General features: G+C 41.9%; 1 protein-coding gene across 2 annotated transcripts in view; it reads left to right on the forward strand.

Moving 5' to 3' along the window:
* The window catches only part of LOC143981650 (uncharacterized), a 125564-nt gene that overhangs the window by 23056 nt on the left and 78996 nt on the right, over positions 1-23512 (forward strand). For both annotated transcript variants that reach the window (XM_077479644.1, XM_077479645.1), the window contains exon 2: positions 21079-21411. In XM_077479644.1, the coding sequence (XP_077335770.1) occupies positions 21079-21411 (333 nt within the window). The remainder of the gene's footprint in view (positions 1-21078; positions 21412-23512) is intronic.

Consider the following 23512-nt stretch of genomic DNA (forward strand, 5'->3'; position numbering starts at 1 on the left):
GAGTTTGCAGATCGCACTGCGATATGCGAACTGATCTGGGGGTGTCATTAACATTTCACTGACCCTCCCAGCAGTTCGCATAGGGCAGTGTGAACTGCCGCCGGGAGGCATGTGATGCGGGAACCCGCCGCGCATTCGTGGCATTCCCACATCGCTCCAGTGTGAACCCAGCCTAATAAGCGATCATTTTTCTGATCGCTGTATTAGTGTCACAGGTGACGCTAGTTAGGCAGGTAGGTATTTAGGTTCGCCGCAGCTTTTATAGCGCCAGGGACCCCCATATACTACCGCATAAAGCCCCCTGATTGCCCCCTAGTTAACCCTTTCACCAGTGATCACCATATAACTGTTACAGGTGACGCTGGTTGGTTAGTTATTTTTTTATAGTTTCAGGGCACCCGCCATTTATTACCTAGTCTCACTAGTGTACCCCTAAATTTAGGGGTGTCTACTTTCCAAAATGGGGTCATTTGGGGGGGTTTGTGCCATCTTGGCATTTTATGGCCTTCAAAACTGTAACGCCCTTAGAAAGCCTGAAGGCGGTGCTTGGTTTTCGGGGCCCTGTACGCGGCTAGGCTCCCAAAAAGTCCCACATATGTGGTATCCCCGTACTCAGGAGAAGCAGCAGAATTTATTTTGGGGTGTCATTTCACATATGCCCATAGCATGTGTGAGCAATATATCATTTAGTGACAACTTTGTGAAAAAAAAATAAAAAAAAATTAAAGTTTGTAATTTTTCCGCAACTTGTGGCAAAATATAAAATATTCCATGGACTCAACATGCCTCTCAGCAAATAGCTTGGGGTGTCTACTTTCTAAAATGGGGTCATTTGTGGGGGTTTTGTGCCATCTTGGCATTTTATGGCCTTCAAAACTGTAATAGGTAATGAGAAGTGAAATCAAAAATTTACGCCCTTAGAAAGCCTGAAGGCGGTGCTTGGTTTTCGGGGCCCCGTACGCGGCTAGGCTCCCAAAAAGTCCCACATATGTGGTATCCCCGTACTCAGGAGAAGCAGCAGAATTTATTTTGGGGTGTCATTTCACATATGCCCATGGCATGCCTGAGGAATATATCATTTAGTGACAACTTTGTCATTATTCAATCGCTTGAGGCAAAAAAATAAAATATTCAATGGGCTCAACATGCCACTTATCAATTTCCTTAGGGGGTCTACTTTCCAAAATGGGGTCATTTGGGGGGGTTTTGTACTGCCCTGCCATTTTAGCACCTCAAGAATTGAGATAGGCAGTCGTGAACTAAAAGCTGCGTAAATTCCAGAAAACGTACCTTAGTTTGTAGATGTGACAACTTTTGCGCAAACCAATAAATATACAATTATTGACTTTTTTTTTTACCAAAGACATGTGGCTGAATACATTTTGGCCTAAACGTATGACTAAAATTGAGTTTATTGGATTTTTCTAATAACAAAAAGTAGAAAATATCATTTTTTTTCAAAAATTTGCGGTCTTTTTACGTTTATATCGCAAAAAATAAAAATCGCAGAGGCAATCAAATACCATCAAAAGAAAGCTCTATTTGTGGGAAGAAAAGGACGCAAATTTTGTTTGGGTACAACATTGCATGACCGCGCAATTACCAGTTAAAGCAGCGCAGTGCCAAATTGTAAAAAGACCTCTGGTCATTTACCAGCAAAATGGTCCGGTCTGAAAGTGGTTAAAGACCAAGAAAGAAATAAAACTCATAAAGTAAATAAGAGCTAACGATACTCAACAAAGTGTGAATAATCATATAAAATAGGTGCGATAGTGCTTGATAAGTGGCACTTAAAGCTTATAAAGGTGCATTTAAATGAACATCTAATATATAATGTGCTTGTGCGTCACTCTAGTGTCTGGAAATAGGCAAAGATGTGTTTAAAGCTATAAAGTGCATATAATAAATTAATATTGCAATGTGTATAAAAAAAGGTAAAGCATCTGTGGTAGAACTACAAACAAATTTGTATATACAGATAAATCTATGTGGTAGAATAATTTAAAATAAATGTAACATTGTTGTACAATACTTTGAAATATGAATATCACTTCAACAATGTATGTTTCATATTTTTTCCCTCCAAATTATGTTTAGCATAAATCTATAATCCATAAAACCTTTCAAATAACCTTGTCAAAATTAAACATAAAATATGTTTCTTAACTTCAATTTGTTCATATATGTGAGATGATTTCAAAACTAAATAGTTACATATTACAATGTAAAAGTTACTCCTAACTTGTCTATATGACTTTTAAGAAAAATGCACTCTGTCTTAATTCGCACCAGATGTTCCCTCTAACTAGAATGACTCTATTGTAAGGATGTTTAACCCTTTCAACTCTGAAAATACACTACATGTGTTTATAAAAATCGATGTGTAAAAAATATCTCATCTTTAAATGATAACCATATCTCGTCACATAAAAATGATATATAAAAAACTGCAATATCTGATGGATAAATTATTTCATCAGTAGTCAAAAAATCAAAAGTCCATTGATTTTAGAATTTCCTCTCTTGTCAGAGGTTCTCTTGAGAATTTTCTTCTTCTTCTTCCTGCACTCTGTAAAGTTGAAAAACTTTATTGAACATAGAAAGACAACAATAATTTTAACGAATGAATCTCTTCTGTCAATTCTTCTCCTAGAACTGATATTCTTAAATTTCAAGATTTTGTTTTCATCTGGAAGGTCTAGAAATATTAAATTTCTTTCTTTTGGTGACTTACAGGTCGGATCCTAAAATAGAATTCAGTATCATTATTGAGAATTTAAATAAATGCAAAATATACCTTCATTTACTTATTCTTTTTATATACCAAAATTCTAATATTTTATTATGACATACAAAACATATTTTAATAACATTTCTAATTACCTTACTTTACTCTATTTTTCTTAAACTGACCTATACTCCTTCATTTATTATTCTGTGTATTTAAACTATAACAGGACGCAATTTCTCATTTTTTTGTCATGAAATAAACCGTGTTTTCACAAACCAAAGAGTTTTTAAATTAACCCCAGCAGATTGAAGCAAACTATATATTTACTTCTCCTCTTTAATATTTCAGAGTAATGCGTGCTGCACTGTACTTCTAGCATTTTTCAATTCCGTATTTTCTGTAGACTTTTTGCTGAATAGTATAACCATTCTTTGGGTAACACATACCTGATGAACAATTCTTAACAGTATTAACAAATCCTGGCTCAAAGCCTCTATCAGCACTTGTTCTAACAATGCCACTCACAGGCTTTCTGAATACATTTAACTAAGAATGTTCTGTTGTCACATCTACCTGTATGGGTTTAGATTGTAAAGTTTTAAAAAATGGGCAATATTTGTCATATAATTTTCCTGAATGAATTCTCTTTAAAATAATTTTTACTGACAGATAAGGTGTCTGTAATATGATCTTACTAGATCTCACAATCTTTTCTGTTACTTTGACTGCAACATAAACGCTTAACAATTGCTTCATATTTGTGTCAAAAGTCTTTTCCATATCTGTTAAACCTTTGGAGCTAAGAACTATCCAGTTCACCATCTTTTACCTGAGACAAAATTACTGATATGGAATTCTCCGATATTTTAGTAGACATTAGAACAGGTGTAGATATTCCAATTTCAATTGTATGCAATGAGACAGCATTCTGCAAATCTTTTTTCAACATTTCAAAGGCATCTGTCTGGGTTTGATTCCATTGATCAAACACAACATCTTTTTGTTTCAAGAAATCCATTAATGGTTTAACTTTATCATCATATTCCTGTAAAAACTCTTTACAAAAAATTACTTCACTCAAAAATTGATATAATGCCTTGTAAAATGTTGGAATTGAAATAGTAGAAATGTTTCTAACCTTTTCCTGTGATAACTGACTCTGTCCCTGACTAATTTGCATATGAAGAAAATTAACTTTATTTTTCATTAACTGAACTGACTCTGTGTTCAATTTCAACCCTGCTGTTTGTAACAAAGTAAATAACTCCGTCAACAGAGTGACATGTTCCTCTGTATTTTGTGTAGGCAGCAAAATTTTGTCCACATGCTGGAAAATACATTTTGGTCTAGAAAATTTTGATAAAACTTTCTCCAAGCACTCATGTACTAAACCGTCACTGATATCCAATCCTGGAATTATTCTAGTGAATGTTTCTTTATCAAAGCTGAAAGCAAGTTTATAATGACAGCTGTTTGTCAATGGTACTGAAAAATTACTATTGGTTATTTCCAGTACTGAAAATACTTTGGCATTGGCATCCATTTGTGACATTAAATTTAAATTGGGAACAATGGGTTTGTTATTTGTAATGCATTTATTCAGTGATCTTACATTGACTGATATAGAATACGAATCATCAGCATTCTTCGTAGGCCGAACACAATTATTTACCACTGATTCAGGGGCGTACCTAGAGCATTTGGCACCCGGGGCGGATCCTATATCTGGCACCCCCCCCCCCCCCCCAATTTTAAATGAAAAAACAACCACAATTTATTTTCCATTTTCTCAAGAATATTTATTGTATACAGCACACGCCTGGATTCTGCACCCTGTATATAGGACATATCTGCATTCTGCACCCTGTATATAGGACATATCTGCATTCTGCACCCTGTATGTAAGACATATCTGCATTCTGCACCCTGTATATAGGACATATCTGCATTCTGCACCCTGTATATAGGACATATCTGCATTCTGCACCTGTATATAGCACATATCTGCATTCTGCACTCTGTATATAGGATATAGCTGCATTCTGCACCCTGTATATAGCACATATCTGCATTCTGCATCCTGTATATAGGACATATCTGCATTCTGCACACTGTATATAGGACATATATGCATTCTGCACACTGTATATAGGACATATCTGCATTCTGAAATCCCCCCTCCCCCATCAGGTCAGCTCCACTATACGCATGGCAGGGGGAGGGTGATGGACACAGCAGTCACCCTGACCCCCCCCCCCCCAGACTAGCACAGGGTAGACACAATACTCCAGCATCTTCTTACATCAACCCCCCCAATCAGCTACACTATACACATGGCAGGGGGAGGGGGGACACAGCAATCACCCTGACCCCCCCAGACCAGCACATGGCAGGGGTAGACACACTCCTCCAGCCCCTTCTTACATCAACCCCCCCAATCAGGTCAGACATCTACACAATACACATGGCAGGGGGAGGGAGTGGTGGACATGGCAATCATAGTCACTGACCCCCCACCTTAGACCAGCACAGGGGTAGCCTCTTCTTACATCAATCCCCCCCCTGCTCACCACCTCGGGCTCTCAGTCAGCTAGGGAGGACTCTGTATTCACTGTGTGGAAGCAGCTGCCCCAGCGGAGAGAGATGAGACAGACACACACAGGCAGCAGCAGTGGTGGGTGGAGGCGGAGCTAGCAGGAGGGAATACAGTCACTCACTGAACATTGTGGCCATGGCACGGGGGTGTTCTAAAAAAAACTAAAGTGAAAATGAGCAACCAGAGACAGCAGGGATGCCCTTGAGATGATCTGACGTGTCACCCCGACTTTGGTGCGGAATTTACCCCCATATCCAATACACCCCCCCAAAGTGTGGCACCCGGGGCGGACCGCACCCTCCGCCCCCTTATTGGTACGCCCCTGCACTGATTCTGCCTTCTTTAATATTCCTTGCTGTAAAAATGATTGTACAATGTCAAAAACAGGACCTATTGATTCTTGTGGCAACTTATTTTGAATTTGGGGCTTCGGAATGTTAGGTGTGACTACTGCAAAGTCACCTATTCATCAAGTTATGTTACCGTTTCCCAATTGTTATTAGAGTTCTTATCTAAGCAAGGAGACACGGAAAGAAGTTCTCAGTATGTCTGCTCAGAAGGTCGCACCCAACTCCGAGGTTCTTTATTAACACAGCTCTTATATACACTCAAAAGACAGGCGTTAGAAATGTTGAAACAAACAACAATTTCCAAAAAAAGGCAATTTCTAAGTGTCTTCTGCTTTTAGAGTTGATGTGGCAGATGACCCTTATGACATGGTTTCCTCTTATGTGTACGTGACTGCACCCACCCGGACTTAAGGATGATGTGTCTTTAAGTTACTGAGAATAAAACAGACGAGATAAGCATTTAGTGAAACATACTGTCAACCATCTTGGTTTCTTATACCTTGATCCTCACAATTTCCCCCTTTGACATCACCCTTCCCTCTTACCCTGGGTCCACCTGAACAAGTTCTAGTCGGCCTATGTCCAAAGTACTCTCCCTGACCGCGAGTTGTCAGAGGGGTATACACCCATCCCCCTGGATAGTACCAACATCTAAAATTCAGGAAGAGTGGCTTTTCTGAAAGATGGGTGATGTCAAGGAACCAAATCCACCTATCTTATCCAACTTATCAACTTACAAAAGTTCCATCTTTTCTACAGCATTTACCTTGGCTTTCTTGCAAAAGCACATGAGCAGTTTAAAGCACGCATAAAGAAGAAATACAAATAAAAGCACCACTATAATTGTCATCGCTGCCTTCTTAAGCCAAGAGAATAACCCTGAGAAGCTAAAAGTTCCACCAAACGGATCCCAGTCACGGCCAATATTACGGGCCTTCTCCTGTAGATCCTTTACTTCCGTGCGGTGTCGTGCAATGATGTCATAATAGTCGGGTATCTCGATGCTGGTGTTATGTATCCAAGTACAACATTCATAGTCTTCTGTAGCCTCACAGAGTCCTGTTAATGCTGCACTCATACTTTCAATCGCTAACTCATGTAATTCTATTTGTTTTGTGATGGCTCTGGTCTCTAGATTTAACTTAGTAATGTCATCAGAGTTTTTCTCCAAAATATCATTAATTATTCCAGTATAGTTATTTAGTCGCTTCATTAAGTCTATACCCCATCCTGTCCAGGACGGGAACCAAGCCCATGCCATGTCCTGCTCTAAGAATATTTCTCTCTTGCTACGATATCTGAGGGGATATCTGGGGTGCATACTAGCTTCTAGTAGGTGATCACCTCGTTCATCACCCACTACTCCCATTACTGGTACCAAACTTGCGAGGTAGCACCATCCCTGAGCCCTTCTAGGTATCCAGGTATAACACTTATCCCCACAACAGATGTATATATTGTTTCCTAGAGCTACTGATCTTGAACTGATATTATTTCTATAACGAGAGGTGTATCCATAGAGGGATAAGTTGGATACTAACCACCTAACATTATTATCCACAATGTTAGTGAGGAAGTCAGATAATGTCTGGTGTGTGCTGGAATTACTGGGGTAGAAGCTTCCATTTAATATGACAATGGACAAATTAAACTTGCTGTCTTGGCATTCTCTATTTCCTCCCGTTGTGTTCCCTAAGTTGAAACACCAGGCAGGGGGAAAGGCGAGACCATTTGATTTAAACATTACTGTCTTGCTGGTATTTGTTCCAGTTATGTTAATGCTACTGTTAGCAAGGTCAGTATAATTTATAGGAACTGCCATCAGTGGTATGTTTGCTGTACTGGGGTGTAATTTACTGCAAATCCAACATTTCTCATATCCTGACTTCCGAGCATAAGCATATTTAAACTTCAGTAATAACATTTTTTTAGAAAATCCTTCATCCTTGTGAATTTCATTCTGTGAGGTAACCAAACTATTGGTCAGGATTACTGAAACAAAAAGAATAAAAAGATACATGTTGTCATTTGCCAACTGGCTCCTTTTTACAGTGTGAAGCGTGGATCCAGGTAGGTTTCCCTTCCAATTTCACTGATGTTGCTGTAGTCAATAGCACCTGGAAAGGACCCTCGAACCTCGGTTCCAGTGTCTTCCTGGTATGTTTCTTTACATACACATAGTCTCCTGGTTGTAAGTCGTGTGTACCTGTGACAGAATTAGGGTCTGGAAGAGAAGAATACACACTCTTGTGGATTTTAGTTAGACGCTGTTGCAATTGTATCACATATGTAGTTAAACTATCACATTGCAATTGCATACTTTGAGGAAAATATAAACCTAATCTGGGTACACTTCCAAAAAGTATTTCATATGGGGATAACCCTGTTTTTCCCGTTGGAGTATACCTTATGGAGAACAAAGCTAAAGGCAGACATTCTGGCCAAGGTTTATTTAACTCTTGCATAGCTTTTTGTATTTTTAACTTTATTGTCCCATTTACTCTTTCTACTGATCCTGAACTCTGTGGGTGGTAAGGGGTGTGGAAACTTTGTTGAACCCCTAACATAGCCATTACATTCTGCATGATTTCTCCTGTAAAGTGTGTTCCCCTATCTGATTCTATGGTTTCAGGAAGACCAAACCTAGGTATTAACTCTGTGATCAGTTTCTTCGCTGTGGCTTTCGCTGTGGCTGACTTCACTGGATAACTTTCTGGCCAGCCTGAAAATAAGCAGATGCACACGAGACAAAATTCAAATGGGCCGCTCTTAGGCATTTGGATATAGTCAATTTGCAGTCTCTGAAAGGGATACTGGGCCCGAACCTGATGTTTACGTGGGGTTTTCACTCTCTGTCCTGGGTTATTTAACAGACAGATTTGGCATGCAGCACAGTAGTTCCTTGCAGTACTACTGAATCCAGGGGCTAGCCATCCTTGGCTTACAATCCTATACATAGAATTGGAGCTGACATGAGTGGGCAAGTGGACAGCCGCTGCCATTGCGGGGTATAGAGAGGCGGGTAGACATATTTTGTCTCCCTCTCTCCATACATTGTCAAGGCCTGGTGCAGCTCCCTCCTTAACCCAACGGTCCTTCTCAGTAGTCCCTGCTTGTTCCTGTAGCTCGATCAGCTGCTGCCATGTGGTTTCGGGCATACTCACCTGTACCGTGGCTAAGGTCTCAGGGCTTACTTCCCCTAGAGCTGCCTGTTTTGCAGTTAAATCTGCAAATGCGTTTCCTTTTGCCTCAGTTGTTTTTGCGCTTGTGTGTGCTGCTATCTTCATAATGGCTACTCTTCTAACTTTTTGAAGATTGTTCAGGACTCTTTTGATTCCTTCACCATGTTTAACAGGTGTGCCTGCTGCTGTAAGGTAACCTCTAGCTTTCCATATGTGGCCATAATCATGTGCCACACCGTAGGCGTATGCAGAATCAGTGTAAATGTTCCCTTCTTGTCCCTCTAAGTGTTCTAAGGCTTTTTCTAAAGCTGTTAGTTCCGCTTCCTGTGCAGACATGTGTGCTGGTAGTGACTTTGCCTCAATTACCTGTGTGTCCGTTACCACAGCATAACCTGTGTGATATTTACCTTTGTCATCGGCAAATCTACTACCATCTATGTACAGTGTGTGTTCTGCATTTGCAATGGGTGTGTCTGTGACATGTGGGAACCCCGTGGTCTCTTGTTCCATAAGTTGAAAACAATCGTGTTCATCAGATGTTATGTCATGAAATGAAAGTGTGTCAGAATCCTGAGTTTCTTGTGCTGTGCCTTCACCATTACTCCCCCCTGTCAAATCTGTCTGTAAGGGTAAAAGTTGTGCTAAGTTAAAGGAAGTGCATCGCTGGAAGGTAACATTGGGAGGTAGGAGCAAGGTGCATTGCAGACGCAGCTGCCTCGCCATTGATATGTGTTTTGGCTGAACTTGTGACAAGATGGCGTGTATGTCATGTGTGGTATGTACCACTACAGGATTGTCTAAGACAATTTCTGAGGATTTGTCAATGATGATTGACACTGCTGCGACTGCTCGTACACAGGACGGTGATCCTCTAGAGACAGGATCGAGAGCCGCTGAGAAGTATGCTACCGGCCTTTGTTTGATGTGTTGTTGTGTCAACACCCCTGTTGCGTGTCCCGTGATTTCAGCAATGTACAAATGAAATGTTTTGGTATAGTCAGGGATCCCGATCGCAGGTGCCGAAATTAGTAACTTTCTTAAGGTGCTAAAAGACTTATGACCTGCTTCTGTGAGTACATAGGGTACTATTTTCAAGCAATCATATAATGGCTGCATCAGAGAACTGGCATGTGGTATCCATTGTCTACAATATGACACTATTCCCAGAAACATACAAAGTTGCTTAAAGTTGCGTGGGACATTCATTTGTCTTATGGCCTGGACTCGTTCTTCAGTGAGGTGTCGAGTACCCTGGGATATACAGTGGCCCAAAAAGACAACCTTTTTCTGGCATACCTGTAACTTAGTTCTATTCACTTTGCACCCTTTTTCAGCCAGGAATTGTAACAATGATAGAGTGGCTTTTAAACAAGTATCGTTATCCAGACAACATAACAACATCTACATATTGCAACAATACACAAGTGTCAGGTGGTTGCCATTCCCTATTTTTACTTTTAAAGGTTTAGTCAGTGGGGCATCGGACAAAAGACCGTCATAACCACTTATGGGTATGGTGTCACGGGAGGTCATGTGTGGAGGGACTACTGAATCAGATAATAAGCTGCGTGATGCTCCTGTGTCAACTAAACAAGGAATATGTTTACCTTCCACCTTCATCAACATGTGGAGCATTTTATTCTCTGATTCAGCTAGGACTGGGGCAAGTCATGCGGTCGGATCGTCCCTATCGTTGGTACGCCTCTGTCTGTTGTCCCTCGTGTCTCTGTCCGTGTTTCCTTCCTGTTCGTCTTTTATTCTTTTCCTACAGTCTCTTTTTATATGTCCCACCTTGTTGCAGTAATAACAGGTAAGAGGTTTACGGGAGGAATTCCCTCCTTCATTGACCCGGGCAACAGTGTTAACTCCCGGTGTCCTTCTGGGTTTAGTTTCTGCTAAATCAGCCTCTATGCCTTGTGCTTTCTGCAACAATGTTCCTCTGTCCCGTATGGCTCTCCATTCGGGAGTACATGCCTTCAGTTTGTCACCTATTTGGGGTACTAGTCCTTCCATAAACTGTCGATTGAAAGCCCTAATGGTGACGGGTAAGGCTAAATCTAGACCTTCGTCAGCCATCATGCTTTCCATGTTGAGGTAAAATTCTGTAACAGTCTGACCTGGGGCCTGTTTTATGGGCGCTGTCGAACCCCTTTCCTGCTGTTTCCTTTGGCAAAATTCTCGTAACTGATTAATAAACAGGGGTCTAGAGTCTATATGACGGGGGTGTACTCCTGGTGGATTTGCCGCTGGATCCCCTTGTGGTCTATGTGGAGCAATTTCATTCATAAATTGATTAAACATCGTTAGTGTCATTTTATGTCTACACAAATCTTCCCCATCTTGCCAAGCTGCTTCATGTGTGTCTAGTAATTGTGTCACGAATCTACAGAATGCGGCAGGTTTTGCTACGGGATCAGGAGCATTCTGTATTAATGCCATAAGAGTGTCAGCCGACCAAGGTGTCCATGTCCTCAGAACGACTTGTTGAGTCACTGTAGGTGGCTGTCCTGCTTGACCCGCATTTGGATTATTTACTTGTATTACCCTAGTCTGACTGTGGACTGGAGCTACGGACTCTGGTCTTTGAGCTCCGCAATGTACACATTCCTGTGCCCAGTCTGTATTTTGGGTACCGCATACTCAGCATACCCATCCTCTTCCTCTTAAGGAAGGATAAAGTTTTGGTCTTTCGTTACCCGGTGTGGTAGTGGTATAAGGAGGTGGAGTACCTTCCGTTTTTACTCCATCCTCGGGAGCAGAAGGGAGACTCTTGCGTCGGACCTTCATGTCCCATCCACCCTGTTCATGACAATACTTCCATCCCTCCTCTTTAGCCCTGTTGGAAACCTTAATTAAACATTGTATTTGTGATACCCATCTGTTCTGCAGGACCTCTCCCTGTCTGTCTCTCTTTATATTCTCCCAACCTTCTACACTTAGCCCATTTTCTCCATCCATTCCAAATTTCTTGAGAACCCTATTCGTGCCCTGTGCCTTGTCCTTCCCATACAACATTGTAATTATGTCTTTAACAGCATAACATTTCTGAGATTCCTCCTGGGGTTTACCATGTGTCTGGCCCATTTTGACAGTCCTGCCTAGGTGGCGTTTGGATCACTTACTAAGTGTCTCGTTGCCTTCTCCTCCTAGGGTGCCAAAATACTAAAACTTTGTCTGGGGTACTTATTCTGAAACCGAACTACTTTTACACCCCAACCAGATAAATGCGACTACTAATACAACAGAAACAATAATCACAATCATCACTTGTAGGTGGCCAAACACATATGACTAGATCTCCGGGACTTTGTGGAGACCTTATTCCCTTCCCTTTAACATGGAATTTCTCAGCAATCGTTTCTTATTCCTGCTTTATTGAGGCAGTCAGGACTTATACTTTCAACCCGTTTTTAGGCTCATGAATCAAAAGCGTATATCAAACTTAAGTGTCGGACCCCCCAAGTACTCTTACGAGTTAAGGGTGCATTCCGTTACTCATTGGGATGATATATGTTTCAATTCACACCATACAAACAGGGCTTATCTCAGTCAAAACAGACAGATGACAAGGAGACAGACAAGAAACAACGGTAACATAAGTCAAATATTAAATTCAAGACTCGCTTACTACAGAGGTTGGTATTACCTGAAGAACAATAAATACAGACAGATCGGGTGGGCACAAATCTAAGAAGCACAGAGTTTATAAGAAAATAAAGCTTTTCTTACCTGCGCAGGTTTTGTCTGTGGTTCCTGATGTGCCCGACCTCTTCGTTCCGTCCTTATGTTCGTTCGCCTCTTGTAGTTTCTTTAGCAAGTCCCTGTTCGTGCGCCAGAATGTTAGGTGTGACTACTGCAAAGTCACCTATTCATCAAGTTATGTTACCGTTTCCCAATTGTTATTAGAGTTCTTATCTAAGCAAGGAGACACGGAAAGAAGTTCTCAGTATGTCTGCTCAGAAGGTCGCACCCAACTCCGAGGTTCTTTATTAACACAGCTCTTATATACACTCAAAAGACAGGCGTTAGAAATGTTGAAACAAACAACAATTTCCAAAAAAAGGCAATTTCTAAGTGTCTTCTGCTTTTAGAGTTGATGTGGCAGATGACCCTTACGACATGGTTTCCTCTTATGTGTACGTGACTGCACCCATCCGGACTTAAGGATGATGTGTCTTTAAGTTACTGAGAATAAAACAGATGAGATAAGCATTTAGTGAAACATACTGTCAACCATCTTGGTTTCTTATACCTTGATCCTCACAGGATCTCTTCCCTCAATTTCTATCTCAATATCCTTAAACAAACCTGTATCCATTTTGGTCTGACTCCAAAGAATTTTATGTGCGCTAACCGATTGTTCCAATTCGAGATTGGTTCCTGTGTGTGGCCAATTAAAATCTGAAGACATGCTGGTGACTGCTGTATAAATACTTCCAACATTACTGTACATTGAGGAATCTATTAACATAGATTTGGGCCTAGATGAATCTATCCATATAGTAGACTTACTTAAATCAATAATCCAATCTAATTTACTAATCACATCCATGCCTAAAATATTCTCTGTATTTTGGCAACACCAGATGTCTATATTTGTTTTAAAAATTCCGGGAATCTCGAAATTCACATCAGAAACTTTAACTGCAACTGTATTTTCTTTTCCCTTGAAATCAATTAAATTACATTTTGGAGAATCAATATTCAAAGAAAGTTTGTGTTTAGTTAAACTGAGTTCAGATCCTAAATCTATTAACCATTTAGTATTCTTACCATTTAATAAACCATGCAACCATGGCTTTCCACTTTCATCTATTAAAAGTGAAGTCACATATTTTAATGTTAGAGGTGACTCAGAACCTTTTTCCCTAAATCCTGATGGTGATGGAAGCAATCCATCCCTCTCATTTTCATCATTGTTTGTCATATTGATTGAACTGTCATTTATAGTCAATGTACTGATCTGTTTGACTTCTGAGGTATAAGGCAAATCAATCAAACTATTGTTTGAAGAAGAAAGAATACATTGCTCAGAGATATGTTCTGTATTTTCTACTTTCAAAGTTTTCCTTTGTGTACTATCTATGGGAATAACATTTCCTGTCTGCTCTGAAACGTTAGCTCCGCCTGTAATGTGTATCTCATCATCTCTGGGTGTGGCATTACACGTGGCAACTCTTTGAATGGCATTTTCCCTTTGTTTTTCTAAACTGTGTCTGCATGCTGCAGCTTTATTCAATATTTTTGTTTTAAGCAAAACTTCATGTTCCTGGTCATATTTTTCTATGGACCGCTCAACTGGTACCGAAAATAATTTTGGTTTAAACAAACCTTTCCGTTCTTGGTCATCAACCTTGATAGACCGCATATCTTGTACAAAAGACTTCTGCATAGAATCTGCATTAACATTCATAGAGTCTGAATTAACATTAATCTCTAAACTCTTGCTTGACTCTGTTTAAAACTTTACATTATTCTGTAACTCAGACAACTGAATATCCTTTATTTGAATTGCACTCTGCAAATCATCTATCCACTCAGAAAAACATACCCGAGTCTCTGTTTTCCCCTTTGTACAAACTACATTTTTTTAAGGAACTCCTGATATCATTGTATCATAAACTTTAATCAACTTAATCAAATTACTAACCTGTTTGCTGAATTCTTTAAAAGTACATTTTGACTTTTTTATTTTGATATTAGCTTGTAAGCATTCATTGAACATGTAAAATAATTCATCATCTTTAACAAACTTTGACAGATTTTTTAATTCTAATTCACTCTCATCAGACAATTCATGAATAAGGCTCATATTTACCAATGTAGGATAAGCTTCATTCATGTAACACGCGTTCCCTCTCTTGGCAGGAAATTACTTCATCAAGAAACAGATTTTCTTGCACATGCGCAAACGTCTCACCAATTTTGATAATTCTTTTTCTTCCAAGTTCAATTCAATGATGCCGAAAATTTGCGTTTTCGATTTCTTCTGAAGCTTGACTCAATAGCCAGTGTTTGTGCTTCTATTCCCTCTCATCAAGTGAAAGTAGAAATGATTCAAAAAAAAGTTTGATATTCAGATAAATTTACACTGGCAAGGGTCGCCAAAATGTAGAAATTTAGTTATTAGGGCCGGTTCACACTGCGGGCGACTGCGATCCGACTTCAGGTCGGTCTAGGTTGCCTCAAGTCGCCTCCAGGTCGCGCTGCATTAAAAACAATGATAGTCAATGGAGCTGTCTTAATATACACTACTGCAGTAGCTCCGACTTTTAAAAAAGGTTCCTGTACTACTTGGAAACGACTTCTAGGCGACTTGTACCCATTCATGTCAATGTAAGTCGCCTCTCCTGTTCATCTGTAGGCTACTTGCAGGCTACTTGACAGGAAGTCACCCAGCCCCCACTGCAGGCAGCCCCTCCTTTCCATACACATTAGTTTCGTTTTCCTGGTTATCTTGAACTCACACAGACCAAGAGCTCAGTCCTGCAAAATGTCTGCTATGAACAGGAGAGAACCAGTGGACAATGAGTCCCTCATACGCTTTGTTCGGGAGAGAAGGTGTCTGTATGCCAAGACTGTATGGCAAGTGACGTGGAAAGTGGACAATGACATACAGCATATGTACTTGCCTTGTGATCGACATCCGTGTATACTTGAAAAACTTGTCATCAAAACTACGCAAGTTCTCATACATAGCCCAGAACTGCCCTCTGTTATGTCGATTGGCAATGATTGGATGGATCCAGTAGCGACGTCTTCTTCCCATCCTCCTCCTCCGCTTCATTTCTTCTTCTTCCTCTTCCATCAGTACTGCCAAACCAGCTGTTAGGACAGCTGACATAAGGTAACGCACAGAGAGCATTTTGGACACAGAACAACTGGCAAAAACAGGAACAAGGAAGAAGACAGGAACAGGAATGATGTCACAAGGGGTGAAAGCTCACTTGTACAGTTCCCTGTCCTGGAGGCGACTTGTAAGTCGCCCCAAGTCGCGCTGTTAAGTCGGATACAAGTCGTATCCGACTTGGCTTCACAAGTAGTGTCGCCTCGTGTCGCCCCCTGTGTGAACCAGCCCTTACTGTATTAATAAATATATTTCAATAATTCATATTGATGAGGAAAGTTCCTAGAAAATCCGTTCAGTTCTCGTGTAAAAACTCCAAAATTGATTTAATAATAAAAATAGCAAAATATTACAAAAACAGTGTCAAAATGTAGAATATAAAATAGCATTGATAAGCTTCTTATTCTTGAAATGCAGATTGTATAAATGTATCTTTGTGTGTGTAAGGCCGCGTACACACGGGCGGATTGTCTGCCCAACTAGGTTCGTCAGACAATCCGACAGACAGTCCGTTCAAACTTTTGAATGAACGGACTTGCCCACACACGGCACTTTTTGAGCGGACTAATACAGCGGACTAAGTCCGCCATACAATCCGCCCAACTTTTGAAATGAACGGACTCGCCCACACACGCGGAGGAAAGTCCGCTCATTTCGAGCGCGTCTCCAGGTAGGCGGGGCCCGCGAAGGAGACGTCGCTGGCCCTGCCGCCTGGAATGGACTTAAAGGGGAACCCCAACGCAGAAAAAAATTGGCGTGGGGGTCCCCCCCAAGTCCACAACAGACCCTTGTCCGAGCACGCTACCTGGCCGGCCAGGAAAGGGGGGCGAGCGAGCGCCCCCCCGCCCTGAGCCGTACCAGGCCGCGTGCCCTCAACATGGGGGGTGCCTTGGGGAAGGGGGGGCCGTGTGGCCCCCCACCCCAAAGCACCTTGTCCCCATGTTGATGAGGACAAGGGCCTCTTCCCGACAACCCTGGCCGTTGGTTGTCGGGGTCTACGGGCGGGGGGCTTATCGGAATCCGGGAGCCCCCTTTAATAAGGGGGATCCCGGATACCGGCCCCCCACCCTATGTGAATGAGTATGGGGTACAATGTACCCCTACCCATTCACCTGTAAAATAAAAGTACCAAAAAAAACACAACACACGAGATAAAATATTTTATTGCACAGCTCCGGGGGTCTTCCATCTTTGGGGGTCTTCTCGCCGGACTCCTCCGCTATCTTCTTGTAGCTCTTTTGCTAGCGGAGGAGTCCGGCTTTCTTCCTCCCCGCCGCCGGCCTCTTCTCCCAACTTCGGGGGTCTTGTCCCCCTCTTCGGTTCTTCTGCCGGGCCACCGCGCCTTCTTATAGCTGTTTTAGAGGCGGTGGCCCGGTCTTCTGTCGCCGCTGTCGCCGCCGCCTTCCGTTCTTCTTCTTCTTCACGGGCGGATTGTCCGCCCAAATGCGAGTTCAGCGGACAGTCTTTCCAACATTCCGAAAGACTTAGTTGGCCAGACTGTCCGCTGAAAAAGTCCGCTGAAGCCCACACACGAGCGGACTGTCTGCTCAAATGTGTTTCAGCGGACTAAGTTGGACAGACAATCCGCCCGTGTGTACGCGGCCTAAGAAAGTTTGTCAGTCTCCTTCAATGTCTCCTCGTGTCTGCTGGAGTGCAAATCTGCTCTCTTGAAACAGCCTGTCTGTCTTTTTACTAACTTACTACTCCTACAACTAAACCCCCACCCTTTTCCCAAATAAGGATGATTTAAAGTTCCTCTGAGCTCTGTCGTTTCACAGAAAGCCCGCAAATTCTGAATGAGCAAGTTCCCTCCCACCTCATCCAACAGGATGTTGAAATACAAAACCATCTCTAATCAAAACATTCCATTGGGATGGCAAAATCTTTTAACTTATACAATACAAGTTTCCTATCTTCTAAACCAAATACTACATATATCAGTAGATAGATTATATACGTTTAACATGTATAATAATAGTAATGTATAATAATAATCCTAATCAGGAAATATTGTAATATAAAGAAATAACTTATAATTTTAGATAATATACTGAAACTCTGTGTCTTTGGACAAGGATGTAACCTTATCTCTTACAATGGGGGAGGTGAAACGAATTGATACCACATGAGAGTTCTACATAGGACTGCTTTCCCAAGAAATGCATATGAAGCTTCAAACAAATCTTTACATAAATATATGTAAAAAAAAAAAAAAAAAAAAATATATATATATATATATATATATATATATATATATATATATATATATATATATATATACAGTATATTTTGCTTTATCCATATCTAGAATATATAATGATATACATAAGCAAGTCAATTATTCTCAAAAGACCCAAACCATTTATAAATTTTAATATTCTAACAGCATCCCAGATCGCGGGTGGAATCGCCATGATTCTGCCCGCAATCCCGAATCACAGGAAATAGTGGGACGCCCTTTGCAATCCCTGTCACTTCCAATGGCACCCCGATCGCATCTAGATTTTGCTGCAAATGCCCGTGAAATTGTGCAAACAGAATTGCGGTATGCCTGTCGCCCAAAAGAACAGGTGTACCACCATTCTGTATGCATGACTTTACCACAATTCATCGGGTGACATTTGCCGCAAAATTCCGTCATGATTGGGGTGCCATTGGAAGTGAAGGGGATCGCAAGGGCATGGCGAGATTTGCTGTGATTTGGAATCGCAGGCAGAATTCCGCGACCCGGGACACCTATATGTGAATGGAGGCTTCATTCACACCAGTGGTATTTCGGATGCTACTTCAGTTGTAAAGAATCAGATGACAATTGAAATAACATTATTTAATTTTGAAAGGGTCCCTGCACTACTTTGGTGCGACTCCAACACAATTTTGGCCCCATAGATTTCAATGGAGCAGCACCAAAAATGCATGTTCAGTGTATATCTTTTTGTTGTGTTTTTGCCTGTGATTTGTGTTGGTTGCTGAGAAGCCAGCACCAGGTCCTTCCCCACCCATTCTATTACCAGGCCCTTCAGGTCTGGTAGGAAGTTTAAGGCTCCATTCACACCTGAGCGTAGCACAGCGACAGCTTCTTCAGCGTGTTTTTTTTAGCTTTGTTTTGTTTTTTAGTGGAGTGTTTTTGGAGCAGCACATTCATTTGAATGGACCCCTCTCTGCTTCAAAGAAGCTGCAAAGAAGCCATGTACTATCTTGGCACAGAGCCAGGAGTGTTTGCAGTTGCGATTTTTGCCACCATTTTAGCATGTTTTTTCGCTCAACAATTGTGGCAAAATCACACTGTGTTTGGGGTGCTGTTAATAAAAAATGGCGTTGCAAACGTGTTTTGCTGCAATTGTGGAATCCTGGGCAGAACCGCTCAGGTGTGAATGGAGCCTAAAGCCTCGTACACACGTTCCGATTTTCGTCAGGGAATTGATGTGATGACCTGAAATCCAACCGTTAGTACGCTCCATCAGACAATTGTTGTCCAACTTTCTGCCAACAAATCGTGGATGGCAGGGTGGTAAATTTTCAGCGGACAACGATCTGTTGTCAGGTTTTCGTATTGTGTGTACATAAGTCCGTCACACAAAAGTCCAAAGTACAAACACGCATGCTGGGAATCAGTGCTCACCAAACATGACATTAGCAGAAGGTGCCCAAAGGGTGGCGTTTAAGAGCTGAAATTCCACGTAATACATCACTACATTTGTGTTTGTTGGCCGACAATTGTGTGCAGTTAGTATGTAAGACAAAATCCAGGCACATGCCCTTCAGATAAAAGTCTAACGCTCTGTCTGCCGAAAGTCAGATCGTGTGTACGAGGCTTAAGATGTTCCCCCTTCACTGACAGCTCATTGGTTTACAATCCTCTGTCAGCCTGGAATCCCCCAGACCTCATAGTCTGTCTGTTATTACATGAAGACACAGAAAGAATTTGAGGCAGCCGACATCCACAGAAGATATGTGCTTAGTTCTCCAACATGTTTGGAACAACCTACCTGCTGAGTTCCTTCAAAAATTGTCTGCAAGTCTACCTAGAAGAAGGCAAAGGGTGGTTACCCCAAAATATTGATTGGATTTGAATTTCTCTTCTCTTCATTTGCTTTTCATTTTGTTAATTGATAAAAAAAACTAGTAATAATTAAAGCTTTCTTCATTTCCAGGATTTTTCACACCCTAAGTTTGAAGGGCACTGGCAGTAAACCGACCCTTGTTTAGAATGTTTTGGAGACTCCTGAACTAGAGGACCAGGAAAATAGTTGCCCAATCGCCCCCCAACTCACCCTCCTTCACACTGCATAGTAAACTGCTAGCCGGAGGTGCAGGGGGCAAGTATGACCTGTAAGTAGTTCCTCCACTATTTTAGTATCCTTCAGCTACAATCAATGACCCGGGTGATCACCGATCCGTGTAAGGGGCTAGTTCCGGCCCCTTACCATATGATTAGCTGTCAGCCAATGACAGCTGATCACATGATCAAAACAAAAGCTTGTGATTGTTTTTTTTTCTTCTCATGCTGACAGCGGAGGAAAAAATAAAGCTGATCACCAGCTCATCTGCAAGGGACATCGGTCCCCGAAAGAGGAAGAGGCAATTATGCCTCATCTGTGCCACCTGACAGTGCCCACAGTGCCCACTAGTGCCACCTATCAATGCCCACCAGTGCCGCCTATCAATGCCCACCAGTGGTGCCAATTCGTGCCACCTAGCAGTGCTACCTATCAGTGTAACCGATCAGTGCCCATTATTGCCACCCATCAGTGCCCATCACTGCCACCTATCGGTGCCAATCAGTGCCGCCTCATCAGCGTACATCAATGAAGGAGAAAAATTACCTGTTTTAAATTTTTATAACAAAATATAAAAAATACATATTTTTTATAAAAAATTTGGTCTTTTTTCATTTTTTTTAACAAAAAATAAAAACCGCAGAGGTGATCAAATACCACCAAAAGAAAGCTCTATTTGTGGGAAAAAATTTATAAAAATTTCATTTGGGTACAGTGTTGTATGACCGCACAATTGTCATTCAAATTGCATCAGCACCGAAAGCTGAAAATTGGTCTGGATTGGGGGGGGGGGGGGAGGGTTAAGTGCCCAGTAAGCAAGTGGTTTAACACTTTTACTGCAATCAGTGTATATAATTTGTCAGTGGTAGCGGTGGGGGGAGGGGTATTTTATACACATACAACCCCCACCACACTATCCCTCCTACCCACCCAGGATGTGTTCATTTTATTATTTTTCCCCGTCTGCTGTGATCTTCATTTTTATCATATCTGTTATATTGTTCTTCTGTTTATATTCATTACACCAGAAATTGGAGTTTAGGGACACTATGAAAGTTCTGCTGACATTTCTGATCTGTCTTCTCCTCCCAGGTCTCCTGTGTATGATGATCATATCGGTGTCATCAGGAACGGTGTATGTACAGAGCGGATCAGACATCACTGACTGTAATATGAAGTGTACTCATGATGATAAAGAAGTGACTCTGGAGCTGTACAGACAATGCAGAGGAGAGGAGAGGACATTGCTGGAACGTCACTGTTATTACAATCACACTAAATCTCATGACTCCAGACTACGACTGCACACAGGGAGCGGATGCTGGAAGCTAAGACATGCCAGGAAGGAAGATTCCTGTGTGTATAAGATGTGGTGTTACAGTGACACAAGTTATCTAATGTCCTCTACAGAGATCCGTGTTCTGGGTAAGAGTCCATATACTGCATCACACTTCTCTATGTGGGAGAAGACTTTGACCCCTTTCATACTCAGCAGCGGCCACTTTAGCGGTAAAGCGCCACTAGTTTTAGCAACGCTTTACCGTCATTTTAATGGCCCTTTATGACCCCAGCTAGTGGCCAAATAAAGAGTTAAAAGAGCCCGTGTTGCGGGGCTGCTGAAGCACTTTGCAGGCACTTTGGCAGCGCTGCCCATTCATTTACATGGGTAGGGGGTTTTGGGAGAGGTGTATACAGCGCTCCTAAACCACCCCAAAGATGCTGCTTGTAGGACTTTATCTACCGTTTACAGGCGTTATTTTAGCGCTAAAATGCCCGAAAATCGCTTTCTGTATGAGAGGGGTCTTTGTGTTTGTAATCTATTTCAAATGGAGTAACACGATGGCTTAGTGGTTAGCACTTCTACTGTACATCACTGGGATCCTTGGTTTGAATCTTGGCCAGAACATTATCTGCATGGAGCTTGCATCTTCTGGCCACACTCCTAATAGATGCTGGAAGGTTAATTGGCTGACATCTAAATTGGCTTTTGAAGATTATAAGCTCCTTTACAGTATTTGCAGTTTGTATGGCAATTCATGCAGTGTCAGCACTATATAAATGCATGTAATAAATAAATACTATGAATAATATGAGGTGTAGCTTTATATATTGAGTGTTGGGCCCGGCAAAGGTTTTTAGTTGTTTTTAATATACTTCATGTATAAAAAAAAAGTTTACTACATGTGTCTAGATAAAAAGATGAATAGATATATACAATAAAGTTTGTATTAGTATTTAATAATTTATAGCAGTTGTTCATGTAGAGGTGCTGACCAGGGTTGGATTAAGAGCATCATGGCCCTCGCGCTGAGGATTTTGGTGGACCTTTTTATGGAACGTCCACAGAGTCCCTCTTACATCAGAGTCCACAGAGTCCCTCTTACATCAGAGTCCACAGAGCTCGTCCTATCATCAGAGTCCATAGAGCTCCCCCCTTACATCAGAGTCCACAGAGCTCCCCCCTTACATCAGAGTCCACAGAGTCCCTCCTTACATCAGAGTCCACAGAGTCCCTCCTTACATCAGAGTCCACAGAGTCCCTCCTTACATCAGAGTCCACAGAGTTTCCCCTTACATCAGAGTCCACAGAGTTTCCCCGTACATCAGAGTCCACAGAGTTTCCCCGTACATCAGAGTCCACAGAGTTTCCCCATACATCAGAGTCCACAGAGCTCCCCCCTTACATCAGAGTGCACAGAGCTCCCCCCTTACATCAGAGTCCACAGAGTTCCCCCATACATCAGAGTACACAGAGTTCCCCTCCTTACATCAGAGTCCACAGTCCCCCCTTACATCAGAGTCCACAGAGCTCCCCCCATACATCAGAGTCCCCCTGTACATCAGAGTACACAGAGGGAACCCAGCAGACTCTGATGTAAGAGGGAACACTGCAGACTCTGGAATGTAAAGAGTTACTCTGATGTACAGGGGTCTCTGGTCAACAGAGTTTGCAGACTTCCTTCTTATATCAGAAGCTGCAGAATTCTCCCTTACATCACAGTCTGGAGCATTCCCTTTTACATCAGAGCCTGCAGAGTTCCTCTTGCATGAGAGTCCATGGTGTTCCCCCTTATGTTAGTATCTCTCATTACATCAGAGTCCCGGGAGTTCCCCTTTAGAGGGCAAGGGATGTAAAGGGGATTATTGCAGACTCTGGTGTAAAAGGGTCACCAGGGTCCCCTTAAATCAGCATCTGCAAAGTGAGTACACTATGATAAGGGGGACACTGATATAAGGAGGAAGAGAGAGATGAGGGAGATGGGAAAGTAAGGGAGAGATGGAGGAAGGGGTGAGGGGGGGGGGGAGGTGATGTCAGGGGAGAAGCAATGTGCTGACATCATCACAATTTCCCGGAAGTGCGGGGGGCTGTTTATCTGGCTAGAGATGATTTGTTTTAGAGCGCTTTGATTTTAATCCAATCTAAAGCCGCGTACACACGAGCGGACTGTATGGCCAACTTAGTCTGTCAGACAATCCGACGGACAGTCCGTCATACTTTCGACTGACGGACTTGACCACACACGGA

This window comes from Lithobates pipiens, unplaced genomic scaffold (genome assembly GCF_037356315.1).
Source record: "Lithobates pipiens isolate NorthernLeopardFrog02 unplaced genomic scaffold, aLitPip1_a1.2 Scaffold_16, whole genome shotgun sequence".
NCBI classification, from domain to species: Eukaryota; Metazoa; Chordata; class Amphibia; order Anura; family Ranidae; genus Lithobates; species Lithobates pipiens.